The following is an 18,297-nucleotide window of genomic DNA, read 5'->3' as shown; positions in this document are numbered from 1 at the left end:
TCAAAATAAAAAGATTTGGCTATTTTGATTATTACTTACAAAAAAAAAAAAACTTAAAAAGTAATAATTTTTATTCTTGGGCAAATAAATATTAAACCTCAAATCAAAATTAAAAGGCAAACTGCAATAACAATTAAAGTAAAGATAAAAACAAGTCAATACTCAAATAAAAATAAAAACCAAAACATAAATTCAAAATCAAACGAGATTTGGCTATCATCAAATGTTGATTATTACTTTCCAAAAAAAAAAACTAAAATAATAATAATTTTTATTTAAAAGCGAACGTTTAATAGTATAAGTAATAACTACTATTTCTGAGCAAAAAATAAAAATTCAATGCATAAAAAATTGTATGTACAAATTACTAATATTTTTTTTTATTTTATATCGATTTCCGCTCCTGGATAGAAGGGTGAGCGTATTACAAGATCCAGTGCCGATTTCACGGTCATATCAATGGGTTTCTTAAATTTGTTTTCGCTTCGAAATATGAATCAATGAATAGCCTATTCGAATTTGTGGGCTTATAAGTTAAATTCACTTTATTTTACTGCTAATTCATTAGAAAACATTTGCGTATACTTTTTACGCGTCAGTATGAGTGGATTGCAGAAAAAATGTTAAGGGATTTAAAATTCCTCTTGATGCTCGAAAAGTGGCATACAAATATTGCATGTATGTGTGAGGGCGGTCAAAAATTAAAAATTCGGGTGTTGAGATCATTTTCGCAAACCATACAGGTAAATGATTCAATTGACATTTAACCATTTGCAGCGCAATAAATCAAACGATCCGACCAAAGTCACCAGTTCTTTTACTTGCCGTTTTGTGTTATTTTTTTTCTTTTTTTTCCACAAACAAAATTAACACAGCGCAAATTGTTGAGCACATTTCTTCCATTACATCTATATGTATGTTTGTATGTATGTATATAACTATATTATATTTTAAACTTCGATGCTTATTTAAATATCTAAGGTGTGGCTACTAATAACCCACAATGCACAGTTTGAAGACAAAAAAAATTGTAATGCATTTTTTAATTACTTTTTTTTTTCTGCAGCATCTCTTCTGTGACCTTCTCAAACCGCGTGGCTCTTATGGAATTTAGAATAATTCTATTGCTTCGGTATACTTGCAACCACATATACGTATGTATGTATGCGTGTGTATGTAAGTATTATTTTTTAATGACTTATGCATTTCGTGCCCTACGCGCTTTAGGTACTTTTTACATATACATTTTTCATTTATGTATGGGATGAAGTTTTTTCATGTCGAATACAAAAAATAGAGCTGCAAGGTGGCGCAAAATTAATCATCCAATATGGTTTTTGAACAACTCCTTTACGAAATACCAAAGCAAAACAGAAAAAGAATCTATTTTGAGTGATGAAAATCTTTATTTTAACATTTACGCGCCCCTTTCCTTGCGTGTATACGGCAGCTGTTTGCTTCAGAGGTGTCAATAAATCTGCCTACAGGGCGATTGATTTTACGCCACCTTGTATATGCCCGATTGACCCAAACTCTAGTACATTCAAATAAAATTCAACTTATATGTACACATAGAAACTCTTCTGAAACTTACTCTCTGCTTGATCAGACCCGATTAATATTTAAATCATGGCTGATTTGGGTCAACGATTCGGGTAAGCAGTTCATATTTGTGCTAAAGCAATTCTTCTTATTATTCTTAAAATTCGATAGAAAAAATGATTACAAATTCCATCAGCACTGCTAATCAGCTGGTGGGCCATGCGACGGTAAATTTTTTTATAGGTGAGTATGTACTCGTGTGCTTTTAGTTGTAAGGGCGGGGCACAGCTATGCGTCTATACTAATTATTCTATATGTATGCAGATATAAATATATTTACCTATTTTTATCTATATTTTTGCTGCTGTGTAGCATTCACGAAAAATCAATTCCATGTTGAACTTTTAACTAACTTAAATACTTATTTAATACTACAATAGAATCTAAACTTTGTTGCCTACAACCTATACAAATTTGTAGAATGCTATTAACACATACATATGAGTGAATATACATGCACATGTCCATACTACGTAATATTCGTAAATTTCAGCCTTTCGCTTTTACCGCCTTTTGGTCTATGCCTTACTTGCCCGGGGCCATTTTTGTCTAATCACTGTTTAGGTCATCACCGATCAGACTGCGATCCATGCCCTTCCAATTGCTGGAGTTGAGTGCGGCAGCTGTGATGCCGTATGTACCGCTTGGCAGTCGCTTCTGTCGGCATAAGGCTATGCGGGTCTTGCTGGGCGATTGCGGTTGCAGCAGCGGTGATGTGGCTTGCGGTGAGTCCATGTCGTCGGTATTCTCTTCTGGACAGCTATCCGATGGTGATGCTAAACGCTCACGAGTTTTTATGGATTTCTTAAGTCGACGTAAAAATCTATTCAAATCAAAGATAAAACAAATCAGTTACGTAACAAGGGAAATAAATGGAATGGAGATACCTCATCCCTAAGCTAGAAACCAAATATCTCTGGTTATGTGTGATAAACAAAATCTTTATTAAACATGAAAGAGGGAAAACGCGCCAGGAGGTAGGATCAGAAATAGTGAGACCTAGGGCACACACATCTTTAACACTGGGTATAGATACCACAACTTTCTATGTGGAGCTTTTCGCCATAATGCAAACTGTCAAAATTGTATGAAAAGAGGGTTCAAATAATAAAAATTAAAATACTTTCAGAGAGCCAATCTTAATCAGGCTTCCCTGATTTGGGTACCAGGACATGAGGAAAATGGGAAGGCAGACATTTGTGCCAAGAAAGGCGTGGAAGGGCCATTTATTGGACTAAACCCGTTTCTCGGCTTTAATAAAAACAACCTTAAGCAGGAAACAAAAAAAAAAAAAGGATCCAAATAGGGATCCCTAAGCTAGGGAATACTAGAACGCCACAAACGGCCTTAATCACTTCAAAAAGTTCTTGGAATTTAATCTCGCTAGAGCAAAATCTGCTCTATCCCTTGAAAAAAGGGCCTCGGATTACTCTGTGGAGCACCTATGATGAAGCACCATGGAACACTTCATCAGCAATTGAGAAGCATTAGGTCACAGAAGACACAGAATCCTGGGCTCGTACCTACTAGAGGATGAAGTCTTACAAATGCTCCCTCCTAAAGAGCTGGTTCAGATCTTTACAATGCTGGAAATATACTTAAAATTAAGTACTTAGGGGCGCACGATGGATCAATCTGGTCGCAGTGCATAAAGGCCTTAGCCCAACCCGTACAACTATTACCATTACCAATGTATCAAGGGCTTCTTTACTGAAAGAAAGAATTTGACTTGTGAGTTCGGTGTTAAGTACACACATAAACTTTAAAAGCTAGATAAACCAATTTGAAATTAAGTATAGGTGGAAAGGCTTGCTGACTAGGGATCCTATTTTGAGACGGAGGACAGGTCAGCTGATAGTCTTAGTTCGATAAACGTGCTCATTCCCTTGAGCCCAACTAATTGCTGCCTCTACTACTCTTCGATTATAAGCAGAGCAGTTCAGTTATAAAATAAGCTTGTTTTGGGTGGGATACTAGTCAAGGAAGTCGAGTAGTCGATTCTAAGCCAGAATTCGATTGCTTGTTTATTTTTTTTTTCACTGAGAACCTTAGCGTTGAACTTACTTTCGGTAACAGATAATTTTTTAATGAGTTCGAAGAAAATCAGGGATATTCTAAAGTTTGTAGAAAGCTTGGATTGATTTAAGTGGATGTAAGGACAAGATCTCCACGCGGCATCACAATGAGCTATGTACCTGACTGTGTCCCATAGTGGAAAATTGGCGACAACCCAACTTAACCTATTATTCATCTCTTCTCATCCAACAAAGTGTCTTGGGTACAGAAAAACATCTCAGTCCACGTTTAGATTTGTAGATACTGGGAGTGGGGCTGGCTAGGTTTACTGATACTTTTCAGTTTTTAGATGAATTCAATACCACGAATGAAGACGGGCTGCTGTGTACTGTTCACCGGATCTGTGGGATAGCCACATTAATTCATGGCATCCATAACCAATGGGCGGTAATTGTTGCTATAAGTTGAATACAAATTGAAAGGAAGTTACTAGAAGAGGTTTTGCCTTGAACATTATACGAGTTGTTAGACTAGAACATTGCCGTGGCTTTTAGGCTGGAATAATATAAAAAAGATTGATATAAAAGTGGGGTTGGGGTTGGATGTTTGGAGCTCTCGAAGCCATTAGGTGCGTCTGTTCTCTCTTTTGACTAGTGGTTTGCATTAAACATTCATTTTGGTAGGTATACTATAAGTACTTCGCGACTAATCATTCATAAGTGGATATTCGTAAGTTTAGTAATTGTTGAGCTGTAACTACGACTCGAAAGATTGTGAAGCCTTTCTGGCCCAGAATTGATAAGAAAATAGGTCTAAAAGGTGTAGAGTTGGGATTATTCCATTATGTCGTTTCTAGCCTCAGATCTTCTAGTTCTCAGTCGAATTGCTTGGAAAGCTAGAAAACTATGCTGTGTTGAAAGTAAAAAAGCTGGCCTAATCATACCGATACAGAAAAAACTTAAATCATATTGGCCTTGAACTTTGCTAGGTCCAAAGTCTTGCTTTGGTAATATTCAAAATCCCACGGAGCTTCGCAGATTGCACTATTGATCGACGAAATATCTGAAATTTGTTAGATGGACGGGTCTAAGCTGATTGATGGGAACACCCGCTAAAATGTATTTAGATATGGATTCCAGAACGTTAGCCAATGCCCAACCAGATTGCAGTCAAAGAGTCGCGCAATTGCTTTATTAGAAGAACGAATAACAGCAGAATAAATTGGGATCAGGTCTCATGCGGATAGATATGCTGCATTGAGGGGCTGAGGCACGTATAAAATTTAAACAAATGCTGTAGACAATTGCAGTACTTTTCTGCATTAATTGTCTGCTTATAACAACGCATTATTTTCACTGGCAATGAGGCATGTTGGAAGGGAAGCAAGTTTTGTCTTTCAAAGCAGATGACAAGATTAAGTGACGTGACAACGCTGGTCCCTTAAATTTGAAGTATTTTTCGAAAATAGCCATTTTACCTTTCATTTATTTATAGATAAGGAAGCTTGTGGCTTATCAGGAGGTAAGCATGGTACATACTAGGATGGAAAATACATGCGAACTTCAAGCTGGCTTTTGGCCTACTTAAACATATTTTATAAGATTGTTGACAGTTTCTAGCTAGACTTAAATATTACACTCGTACCGACCTTATTTGATTTCCGATCGCACGCAAACGATTTATTTTGCATTTTGGCTTAACTGTTTCAGTGTCTTCCTTCACAATGCTGGGTGCAATTCGCCGCAACAAGGCCTTTAAGAACACAGAATAATAAATTAAAAATATGGTAAAAATTAAAAATCAATCAGTAAGAAAGGCTTGGGAGCTCCTTACATCAGCCACCTCTTCTTCACTTAGACTCTCCTGTTTGCGCGGCCGTTTTTCTCGATTTGGTGAATTAAGACCTGAAAATTTCAAGAGCTACATTAAAAACTGTTCTTCAACACGCCTTACCATGCCCAACTTACGTCGCGGAAGTGGTCTTGAGACCGTCAACTCCTTCGGTGAAATAAGACTTTCCGATGAAGAGGAACTACTCGCCACAGGTGGTCTGTTATTGAGTCGTCTTTTGGGACTCTTTCGTGTGGTAACCGCCGATGCAGGACACGGATGATGATGCGAAAGACAATGCTTATTGCATATGTGTCCACTACTGCTCGGTGTGGTTGTCGATGTGGTCAATGACTCCTTACTCGGTATGTCGAGTTGTTGTTTTGTAGGCGATTGTGTTGAAGAACATTTCGATGACTTACGTTCGCGCTTTTTGCTGCTACTGCGACGCTGATGAGTGAAGGAGGCGCCTTTGCCATCCGATGATGGAAAGTCATAAAGACCATCTGAATCGGTGAACGGCAATTGATCCTTGCGCCCGTAGAAATGGGGCGAGAAACGGCCCATGCTAGCTCGTTCGCTTAGCGGGCTTTCAGAACGTGATGACACCGGCGATAGTCCCTTTTCGGTACCGTCGATTTGTATCACTATAGAAGGCAGTTGCAGTTGTGCCATTTGATTGGTGGTGGTGCCTCCACTGGTGGCACTAGTGCTTGCCGTTTGCTGCTGTGGCTCATCCACTTCGACTAGTACGTGTTGTGCCATGAAAGCGCCAAATGTTTTAAAGCGGTTGTTGCTCAAACGGCTGTCTTCCATTTTCTCGTCGACGTGGTCAGTACCAATACCTTCATCGTTAGACTCCAATATGATTTCATCAGAGAATGTTTCCGAATCGGAACGTGGTCTGTGCAGTTGATCGGTGCTATTGCCCGTGCTCCCATGCTCGGTGTCCGCTCCCTTGCCGTTAGTTATATTCTCTTTGCAGCTGGCCAAAGCCGAGTTCTTGCGCCGATTCAATAAGTTTACATGCAGCGAGAGACCACCACCGGAATGACCGCTGCCGGGTTCATCCATTTCGCCGGGGCATAGTGGATTGCTGGAGCCGCAACGGCTCGGTCCTGGACTTGCCATGCTCGAATAACCGGACGAGCTGAGATTGCTTTCAGAGATGGTGCGATCGGCACGGCTGCACATTGTGAAGGGACTCAAATAGCACATACCAACCGGATTTGGAGGCATTAAGCCACCTGGATTGCCGGTTTTTGTAGCCGGTGACATTGGTTCGGCATCCGATTCCAGTTCACTCATGTTAGAAGTGACGGTAATCATGGGTGGAACGAAGGGAAATTCTAGCGAGTTTGGTTTTTCGAATTGTTTTAGGAGCCTGTTGGAGAGTTTAAGGCGGTGAAAAATGTTATCATTGAACAATTTAGCTCTCAGTCCAGAAAGGGTTAACTACAAAGTTCTAGGTGATTTTGTGGGCTCACTAATCTATGTACATACATATAACACAAATGTACACGTGCGCTTGTATAAGTGAGGGAAAACTGAAACGAAGTGAAACTCTCGCCTAAAAGAAACTATGTATTCTACTTGAAACTAATAGTAAACTACCGTTACTTTATGCGAGAAAAATGCTCTACGCCTTACGCCAGGATAAGCAAACAACTAAAAACGAAAACAAACGAGAATAAAAACAAAAACAGTGTGCTCTACTTATATACCTTTTTTGTTGTTGCTTATTTGGAAACATAAAACTTGTTTCACCTATGCTGGCTCGTTGCGGTGGTGGCGATCCGGGAAATATGATCATCGGATGGCGATTCTTGGTTGGACTCGGATGTTCTACAGTCAGTGTTGGTATAATCAGATCACGTGGTCGAGGTGTTTTCTCCTCTGGCGTCGGTGGCTCCACATCGATGACAATCGCTGGTGGCTTCAAAGCCACTGTCCCAGCATTGTGAATGGAAGTAGATGGCTTCAGTCCACTTGTTGTGGGCGTCGGTGGTGAGAACCGCAATAACGGCAATCTATTGAGTGAATCCGCTGACTTATTCTGACCAGCCATCGAGGTGGTAGCCGTGTCAGTCGGTGGCGTCTCCACGTCACTATCAATTATGACATGTGTTTTACCCGTTTGCAGGTCCAGTACAATCTTCTCCTTGGAAAAATTTGAGTAAAGCAAAAAAAATAAAACAAAAAAACAAATGCAACATCAGAGAAAATATAACATCTGAATATTCAGTGATTTGCACATTTTTAAAGCATTCATTTACGAGTCAATCTACGACAATCTATTCTCCACTTTGCGTGTTTTATCCTAATCACACCGAATGTATTTATGAAAATCAAAGTGATTGCATTAATGAAAGATGTGGATTGTACACTTGCTTTTGTTCCGACCGGATGCTGCAGTAGGCTTATCGCGTTAAGGGAGGTATTGTGGGGTTAAGGTCTAGTCACGGATGACAGATTACCAGGTTCAGCCATCCGGAGCAAAATTGTGAGAGTAACTTCGTTTGCCACGTCACCGGGGACTTGCTGCGTTGACTTTTTTCGTATATCACGAACACAATGCCGCACAAGATTTTCGTGAACAACCCGCTGTCATAACCCCGATTACGGCAACAAATCAGCTGATTCCTTGAAACTCGTTGCCGGTTAATGGTCTGATGTTGGCTCACTACTACTTACTATTAAGTTTCTTATTTCACAGAGAGCTCTTCGCTCTCTTACCATTTGGATTCTGTATGTCGTGAGGTACAGTGAGCGTCTTCGCAGTTGGTTCGAAGTTGGATGGTGTGATTGGAGGAATAGCTGCAAAATGTGGTACGATTTTTATGGAAAGGGTGAATCGAAGACGGTCGAGGAGCCAACACTTTAAACGAAGAAATGCTCTTGTACTTTCTAGAGAAAATAGAGGAAGCTAGAGGCACAGCAAACCTGCAAGCCAACTGCATAATACGCCAACTATCAGTTGCGTGTGATGCTGCAATGCCTCGTAAATGCCGAGGAAACGGGAGAGCACCCAATTGTTGGTGGAATGACGACATCGCGCATTTCAGAAGCGAATGCCACAAACTGCGGAGAAAGCATCAGCGCAAAAGAAATAGGCCAGAGGGGAACAGCTGTGGGCAGAATACAAAGCCAAACGCCTAGCACTGAAAAAGGCCATAGCAAAAAGCAAGGCGGAGGCTTTTGATAGCCTCCTAAGTGAGGTAGATGCGAGTCCATGGAGTAACGCTTATAAAATTGTTAAAAAAAATCCAGAATGGGTGTACTAGCATGCTGCTACCACACGCTAAAATGATACACATAGTAACAAACCTCTTTCTGGATCAAGGCAAAATAATTAAATTACAAAAAGCACCGGGCATTAATGGAATCCCTAACGCCGTGCTAAAAAACACTGCAAGTGATACCAGAAGTTTTGGAAACATGTACACAACATGCATTAAAAGCGTAGTTTTTACTGAGAAATGGAAATAAAATCATTACCCATAAAATATTTAGGGGTAATGATCGACAGAAGGCTGGCAGACCGAATGGAACGATAGTGGGAAGGGAAGAACCACTTTCACTATGATCCCCGACATACAGAAATGGATCCGGAGAACACATGGAAACGTTACCTTCATGTTGGAACAGTTTTTAACTGGGCATGGCTGTTCCAGGTATTGTACAAATACAAGCACACGGACTCTCCATTTTGCCTATACTGCCAAGAAAAATAGGAAACGCCTGAGCATGCCCTGTTAGAATGCTTTAGATTTGATGGGGAACGAAGCATGTGGTGCTCAAATATCGGCGAGAGCATGACAGGTGCTAGCATAGTACAATATATGCTAGAATCTGAAGAAACGTGGAAATATGGTTGTAATGCAGCCTCAACAATTATGCGAATACTGAGACATGATGACAAGGAAGGCTCTCACCATGCCCCTCTTAACGTATGTCGCAGAAGCTTGGACGTTGATAATATCCGATGAGGCGTCACTTGGAGTGTTCTAGAGAAAGATTCTGCGGAATATTTTTTTTACTTTTGTACGCTGAGAAGGGCGAGTATCCATGACGATGGAACAATGAGCTGTATGAGCTTTAAGACGACATAGACATAGCGCTGCGAATAAAGATCCAGTGGCTTCGTTGACTGGATCATATCATCCGAATGGATACAAACGCTCTGGCTGTAAAAGTATCCGATGCGGTACCAGTAGGAAGAGGAAGCGGAAGCCCTCATCTACGTTGGAAAGATTAGGTGGAGAAGGACTTGGCTTAACTTGGTGTTTTCAGCTGATGCCGGTTAGCACGAGAAAAAAATGACTGGCGCGCTTTGTTAGACTTGGCCAAAATCGCTTAAGCAATTATAACGGCAATCAAGCAGAAAAACACTGCACTTTACACCATTTTCTTTTCCATAAGACTCTTCCCAAGGAGTCTTCGAACCTAACTATACTTTATTGGAGTGTTTTAACAATGTATAAAGGCTCATCTATGCGCGTTGCCTTGGAGTTTGCATGACAACCATACGACAGTGATATCTAGAGACTAAGCTCAACTCAAAATGGCTCCAGCTCGTAACCAAAAAATAGTAACCTAAACACACTTCTCTGCTTCTGCTCTCTCCCGTTTCTAAGTTATCCAAGTGGGATCATCTCAACATATTCTCGTTAGTTACTTACATGCCACCTACTTTTATGCATTATTGCGTTATTGCGATTATTTCACATTTCGAAAGCCAATAGCTGCTACTTGGCAGGATAATCAGAATTGACAGTAAATAAGACGCAAAAGTGAGAGTAATGCGATGCTAATATTCCGGCCCCAAACATGGACATGGGAATGCTAAATCGAATGGCCAAATAACGCTTACCAATCGAAAATCGGCATGAGGACAATGTTGCCGAACTACAGGCAAACACTTAGACAATCTAAGTACTACAGTCGATATGTATAAGGAGGTTTATGAAGAGACTAGCATTACTTCTGATGTTGGTATGCAAAATGAGGCAGTTAACAATTAAATGCAAATAATGGGGTAGCATTGGCGTTTGTAAATCGTGGTACAATAATCAATAGTACACTTGTGCTTACACAATCAAGTCACTTTAAAAATAATGAAGTCAGAATTCACAATATTCCACAATATTAAAGTTCCAAACTTTGTAGAAAAATAAAACAAAAATTTAACAAATTTCAAAAAATTAAAACTGTCAGCCTTTTAACCAGAATTTTTCGAAAACATCTAAGTATACAGTTTTATAGCCCATTAAATTTTAGTGCAATAAAGTCACTCAAAACGCACGTTGATTTCTGACAATTTTTTTTGCAGTGCAAATGCAATGTTGACAATTTTCTTTCATACAAAAGACTTTATGCCGTACGTAGTTGCCATCATAATGAGAAAACATTGGACCCTTCGCATTTAATTGTGAACCGCCCTAATGTGCATTAATCTGCCTATAAGTACAGCAATAATTATACATTGTAACAGAAATGGTACTGCCTTTCAGCTAAACCATCGATGGTTTTTGCGTCCGAACTGTATTATTATCCCATCATCTGAGTCAAACTGTGTTCGTTGTGTTTTTTTAAGAAAAAGTGTTAACCCGATATATTATTTTTAAAATGTAGCATATAAAATATTAATTTAAATAAACATCAATATATAGTCACATGTGCGCATAGGGTGCGCCGTTAAGACCGCCTTTTTCTAAATTTGAAAAAAAAAACTATTAATTTGAAAATTCTGATATGTATTTGTATCACTTAATAGTTAGGTGGATAGTTTGTAATATTATTAATTATAAAGTTTTAATTATAAAGATTTGGCCTTCGCGTACCGAAACCACTTGCAAGGATGAGAAATTGAAATTTTGAAGGGAAGCTGCTGGGAAAATTGTTACTGTAAAAAAGTAGTGGGCAAAGAAAACAGCTGATTGTCACTTGAGGAGGTAAACTAATGGGCTTTAGAAACTTTTAGGCTTGAAAAATTAAACAAACAAAAAATTAAAAATATGGTATGGGAATGTGTATTCGAAACTGGTCAGGGAATGCGTCCTTGGGTAACCATTCCAACCTAACCTATGAGAATAAGTTTCCGTGCTTTCTTAGCCAAAGCTACGAATTATTTAAATAAATAAAGAATATATGATATGATGTGCCATTGGAAGCTACAACTTTACTCCATCTTGCAGGCAGCATACGAATTCCTCTGAGGAAAAATTCGAGTTCTTTTGACTTGATCCATTCATTGAGCCAGTTTGCGATGCTCTCGTAAGCAATGAACCGCTCTCCAATAACGGCTAACTGCATTGATCGAACAGATGGTAATCCGAAGGTGCGATGTCTGGGGAATGCGCCGGGTGAGGCAAGATTTGCCATCTTCCAAATCAGTACCTCTAAATATTTCTGGACCGATTTAGCAACGTGTGGCCTGGCGTTGTCATGCAACAAAATCAGTTTGTCATGTCTACCGTCCTACCGTCCCATTTTGGCCGCTTTTCTTTGAGAGCTCGATTCAAACGCATTAGCTGCAGTCGGTAACGATCGCCAATGATGGATTCAGATGGGCTAAGGAGTTCACAATAGATGACACCCTTCTGATCCCACCAAATACACAACATAACCTTTGAAGCATGAATATTTTTTTTCGCTGTCGATGGAGCTAGTTCACCTGGCAGGCTGCAACTTTTTTGACGCTTAGGATTATCATAATATATCAATTTTTCATCGCCAATCGCCAATGACGATGCGATGCGGAAAACCTTTTCTTTTTTACCGTTCAAGAAGCATCTCACACGTCACCAAACGTCAAACGTCTCTCAATATCCCTCTCCTGCAATTGATGTGGCACCGAGTTACCTGCTTTCTGGACCATTCCCAACGCGTGCAAACATTTACCGACGGTTGATCTGTCAACATCCAACTCTTTAGACATATCATGAAGGGCTCGACATGCGTCTTCATCCAATAATTGTTGTAGCTCAGTATTTTCGAATTTTTTGGTACCCCTTCGCTCGATCGATCTTTATCACTTGACCTGATGGCTTGGAAACGAATGGATGCATGGGACTCCAAGAAGAAACACCTACCTGATGGCTTGGAAACGAATGGATGCATGGGACTCCAAGAAGAAACACGTCATCACTAGTGTCGCGGAACGGAGATGAAAAGCCGATGGGACACTGAACTGAGGAGCAGAGGGGCGGAAAAGCTGCCGGCAAATGGGTTGAACGGAACTTTGGGAAAGTGGGCTATTTTATGACTTAGTTCCTCTCGGGCCACGGATACTTCCGGAAATATCTATACCGCATGGGCAGTTCAAGCGATCCCGAGTGCATATACTGCGAAGTGACGAACGGTGATGCTGAACACACGTTCTTTAGTTGTGACAGGTGATTTGCGGAATCAGCAAAATCCTCGAACGCGAAGACAACTAGAATCCGGTAAAGAGATATATCGAGGACGTACTTCGGGAAAAAAGATAGACTTCGACACAAAGCGTAGCCTCACAGGTAGAGACACAAGAAGACTAGTCTATAGCATGCAAGCTGGCTACAAATATGGTGGACCCAGACGTGGGTGAATAGAATTGGCCCTTTTTGGGTGCCGTTCTGGGCCCTACCGAAGTAATGCAAAAAGTAGTACCGGGAAGGGTGTTTCTCCAGAAGAAGAAGAGGGATTGTTTTAGTGTCTACACCACTTAACGTAGTAGACGACGGTCGCTGTAAGTGGGAAAATATTTTGAGCCTTACCTCACTCACCAAAAAAAAAAAGCTCCCAATCAGCTGTTCGTGGGACAAGTTACAAGTTTTGCAAATTTTGTATTCGCATAGTTTCTGTTTTTTTTTTCTTTGGAACAGAATATGTAAATAGTTTGTTATCCTCCAGTATTTGGTTGGTGAATAATTTTTACTGGGGAACTAATCGAAGATATCTACTTATGTTCATACAGGGAATGCTCTTGCGCTTGGGCAATAAATCTTTCTCACCAAAAAAAAGAAAAAAAAAGAAAAAGGAATCCCATAATTTTCGAAAGGCATCTACAAGCCTTAACATAGTTTCAGTAATGGACTTTAATAATTGTTTGCATTTTGTATCCATGTAATTTCCCAAGACCAATTCTCATATTGACATAACAACTATATTCAAAATAGGCAGCCTTAATGGGGCATCCTATATTTACACATGAATACATTAAGAAAAAAGTGTGTAATTTATTAAAAACAAAATATGTCTTTTTAGCTCCCGATCTCACAAATTTACTCACCGACATTTGTTCGTCACTGCCGTCACTGCGCATGCTCTTCTGCTCGTCATCACTGTAATCACCACCTGACAGCGGATCTTCCTGAAATATCGGACTGTTTGAACGTTGCGGCCTTGGCATGATTGGTGTGAGAGCCGGCGATGGTATCGGTGTGGGCATCTCACGAATCGGTGATAGACACTTGTTGTTGATGCCATTGCTGGGTATTTCCAGCAGTATCGTCGGTGGGTGTAATAAGTTTGTCGAACTTGACGAATTGGACGATGATGGTGTCGAAGATGATTTGTGCGCATTGAGTACATCGAGAACGGGTACTTCGATTGTGGTTTGACGATAGAACACAGGCGAATCGGGTGGACCACTTGAGAAGCTAACCGGCGTATGCATTGATGAAGTGGACGATTCATCATCCCCAGGTGCATCATCTTGTGGACTAGAAGCGGTTGGGGTTGTTGATGGTGATACATATACAGATGCGTTTTGCATTATGTTAGCAGTGTTTGCGGGATTTGAGGCAGTTGTTGTTGAGGTGGCATTTGAAGAAGAAGCAAGATTACGGAACATAGCTAAGATGGAATCGGCACTGGAGACCTTTGGACGTGCTATTGTGCCAATACGACTACGTGATGTTGGACCACCAATACCAATACCAATACCGTGTGGCAGATGGGCGTTGTGATTTGTGCTACCGATCTCACTGCCACTGGTTTGCATCGAACGCAAACCGAAGTCGGTCAGTGCGAGATCAGAACTGGATAATGAATCGCTACCCTGATTCGATGAAGTGCTGTGCGGTGAACGCATATCGTTTGTGCACGGTGATGGTGGCACTGAACTGGCGCGGAACTGTATATCAGTTGGTAGACTGAGGGCACTCGAATTCCTTGTGCTCTAGAGGGGGTGCAGCAGTGTAAAGGCGGAGGCGGAGGAGAAGGCAAACAGGAAAATGGATGAGTACAATGTTTTATGATAGGAAAGAGTACAAGTAAAATGTAAAAAATGCATACACACACAGACACATGTATACATACATACGCAAAATATGAACAAACACTTGAGGAGTAGAAATGATTTAATAGATTGAATTAGGAAGCACTTGTAATAGAAGCTGATAAGCTGGTTAATATTAGTGTATTTGTGATATCAAAGATATTTTGTAGAAACTTGCAGACAGTGAAGCGACAGCCCAGACAAGATGAACTTCCAACGAATCATATGGATTCTTCCCCACCTTTGGAGGTAATTGCTGGATGTACTTACAAGACTTGTGAGAATTAACAATTTGAAAGTTTTGCTGTTACAGCTAATTGTGTGAATACCCCTATCAATGTATTTAATAGCTGATATACTGACAACCCAGCAAATTGTATATATAAATTCATACTGAACATTTAAAATCTTGTGCACTTAAGTTAAATTTAAATCCGTGTTCTCGAACAACACCAATCAAGTTGGTAATTTTTCTTGCTACTCTAAGTTTCTATGGGAATTCTTCACTTTGATTTTGTACAGTTGTGTGCAAATATATCGAACTCAAAAGGTTTGGAAATGATCAGTGCAATGGGGATTTACTTGTCAGTGTATGAAGTGATCACAGGAAAGCTTCTCTTTCCTCTGGATCCTGAGCAAGAGGTCGCAAGAATTTGGATTTTTTCGCCTGAGAATCATAAACCCACTTTAGTTTTTTCTCACGTTGTTTGAACGGGTAGCAAGAAATTTATTGCTGAGTAACATCAGCAGACGAAAACTTTAGTTTCGCTTTTCGTCTGCCAATGCAGAAACTCCCAATTTCATATCTAATTAGTTACTCACCGCCATATGGCCGATATCCATGTCTGAACCCGAACTCATTTCGGCAGAGACTTTGTTCAGCAGTCGTGCAAATGTCACTTTCTTCTCCAGCTTTGGATCGGCAATTGTGCGTGCAATATTTGCTACGTTGGTCGATGTCTGCGAACCGGAGTTTTCTGAGAATGTCGTCTCTTTGACATCGCTCTCGGAGTCCACATTACCGACAGCACGCAAGCGATTCTCGGTCATATTGATGAGCTCACCCAGGCTGACTTTGGGCTTGTCTACATTGGGCGCCGGCGAGACCAGTTGTTGTAGAATTTGTTTCTTTTCAGCGGCATTTTTCTTCACAGGTGTCGAATTGTTGCGTTTCTTGCGTGGCGATGGTGAACCTGTTAACAATGCGATAAATGGGGGATTGAGCTTTATGAGGATTTATTCACAGAATATGACTACGAACATATTGCACGATTAAAAGAAACACAACACAAAACTAGATAAATTAGGCACATTCAATTACATAAAAGTGAAAAGGTGAGTGAAGGAGAGAAAGCAGATTCGAAAGCGGAATGTAGGTGTGGTATGTGCTGGTAGAAACTAACTAATACATACATACATACATACAAGTAACTCTCCTTTAAGGCGGCGCAAATCAATGAATGCGGTGTTGGGCGCTACGGAATTTTAGGCAACATAGTCGAACAGGACTTTTAATTTTAAATGCTATTTTACTCCCGTTTCGTAATTGTAGCGAAAATACAGTAACTGGTGGTAAAAAAGTCGACAATTTCCCTTGTACAAACATGCTGGGGATGTCCGTATTGGAATACCGAAAATGTTGGGACTAGAATTTATATACAAGGGAAATTGCCGTCTTTTATATTGGGAAATAGTCCCAACAATTTCGGGATTTTTGTTTTCCGACGAAACTTTTGAAATGCAGACAGAAAAATATCCTTTTATAGTAAAAAAGCAATAGATCCTAACTTTTTAACAAATATGGATCTGTTGATCATCTTTGGTTTTGTAAAAAGATAAATTATTGTTGTTGTTGTTGAAGGGGTTGAGTATTTGTATTGTAATAATCCTATTTAACGCCTAACGCCGAGGTTGCATGTTACTTTCTTTCTGTTTTTATTTCTTTTTTTAATCGGATCCATTTCATGAGATCCAAGTATAGCAGCAAATTTGTATTTCTTTGGCCGAGATTTGATTAATATCCTGTCAGAAAGGCTTACCGAAAGAGCGAAGTCTTGCTTCAGTTAGAAATAGACATTCGCAGAAATAGTGGAAAATACTTTTTTTAACCACCTCCGCCTGACAGCTTCTGCAGATGACTTTCAATCAAGTCGGTGCATGAACCCCTTCCAGTCACCTGTAGGGGTTGCAGTTATACGTGAGATGCTTGGGCGAGATCATCCCTACAGGTAATTCGTCCGCCGGTTGTTGTACGATGGCCATGTTTTTCTTGATGTAATGCATGTAGTTAATTGCTTCTTTCGGTTAAGGCATAGTAGTGTGAAGCAATGGATGTTTTTTTTGTATTGAATGGGGTAGCAACTGCCTCTGCTATGTCTAGTGCGGAAGATTTTCTTGCTGGCTCATCTGGTTTCTCATTACCCTCTATATTCCTATGACCGAGAGCCTTATTAGAATAATTTGAAGCCAATGACCAGGCTATAGTATTCTAATTTCTCTCTACGCTGTAAAAGTAGTTTGGGTGAATTGGAATTGGCATCTAAGGCTTTGAGAGCTGCTGGACTGACTTGACTACTCGTGCACCAATTTCTTAGTAGTGTTTTAATAATTTTTATGCTTCTCTGGTTGCTAATAGTTCCACCTGGAACACGCTGGCATAGTCAGGAAGACGAATTGATTTGGATAATTTGAGTGTCTCCAAATAGAGGCCACCTTCCACACCACAGTTCATTTTAGAACCATCTTTGTAGATTTCAGTGCCGAATCTACCAATCATCTTCCATGTCCTCCATTCGGAGCTCGGTGGAAAACGAACCGTAAATCCTTTATTGAAGAGCAGTGACGGTCGCTGTAGGAGGATCTTGCTGTGACCGTACGATCTTGTTGTCCAGCTTCCTATGTATCTGAGTTTCACCGCGCTTGACTTGCTTGATTTTTCATTTTAACATATTAAAGTATGAAAATTGTAAAGTGTATTAAAGCTTACTATTTTCCGCTTAATTAAATTGCACGAGATTAAAAAATATATGAATTTTTTTCAACCGCGAAAGCATTTTTGCACTTTTTAAATTGTTTTGCATGAACCTCTTTTGGGGCATACCTTAAGCTAGGTTAGAGACATCTGGCCGATCTGAATAGATCTACGGTCACCAGTTTAAGCTTTTTTCCGTAACATCCGTCAGAGATTAAAAGTATATTGATCCCAGGCAGTTGTAACGAGTTGTGCTTAGAGCAGCGCAGTGGTAAAGGATGTGATCTACGGTACTCCTTTTTTCGCATAAGTTACACGCGTCGTTCACCGTCTAGTTCCGTCTTCGACGTACTCATCTTAGGCAAGCGAATGCCTGTATTAGAAAGCTCTTCAACCCTCTCATATCCCTTTATTCCCTTGTGCCCTAGTACCCAGTAAATTGTGAACTATCCATTTTCGCAGAGCTCATCCATTTTGGATCTACAGTGTTGTATGCATTCCGAGCTAGTCATTACCACCATTATTGCTTTAATAGCAGCTCGACTGTCAGTGAAGATGTTTGAGTGTCAACGGGAGTAAATTCCAACGCTAATTCAGCTGCTTTGGTTACAGCACA

The 18,297-nt window shown here is 40.2% G+C and overlaps 1 protein-coding gene across 5 annotated transcripts in view; it reads right to left on the bottom strand.

The window, feature by feature from the left end:
* Positions 1-287: 287 nt before the first annotated feature.
* Positions 288-18,297, bottom strand: part of LOC128857285 (uncharacterized) — a 206,783-nt gene continuing 188,773 nt past the window's right edge. For 4 of the 5 annotated variants that reach the window (XM_054092977.1, XM_054092979.1, XM_054092980.1 and 1 more), the window contains 7 exons: positions 15,533-15,903; positions 13,721-14,611; positions 7,173-7,603; positions 5,586-6,832; positions 5,452-5,522; positions 5,267-5,370; positions 288-2,425 (listed from right to left, as the gene is read on the bottom strand). In XM_054092977.1, coding sequence (XP_053948952.1) covers positions 2,152-2,425; positions 5,267-5,370; positions 5,452-5,522; positions 5,586-6,832; positions 7,173-7,603; positions 13,721-14,611; positions 15,533-15,903 — 3,389 coding nt within the window. In that variant the 3' untranslated portion in view covers positions 288-2,151. Of the gene's footprint in view, positions 2,426-5,266; positions 5,371-5,451; positions 5,523-5,585; positions 6,833-7,172; positions 7,604-10,932; positions 11,021-13,720; positions 14,612-15,532; positions 15,904-18,297 lie in introns of those variants that run through there. The other variant, XM_054092982.1, reaches the window with a different exon arrangement.

This window comes from Anastrepha ludens, chromosome 3 (assembly GCF_028408465.1).
Source record: "Anastrepha ludens isolate Willacy chromosome 3, idAnaLude1.1, whole genome shotgun sequence".
Taxonomy (NCBI): domain Eukaryota; kingdom Metazoa; phylum Arthropoda; class Insecta; order Diptera; family Tephritidae; genus Anastrepha; species Anastrepha ludens.
This window is presented reverse-complemented; position numbering and strand designations above follow the sequence as displayed.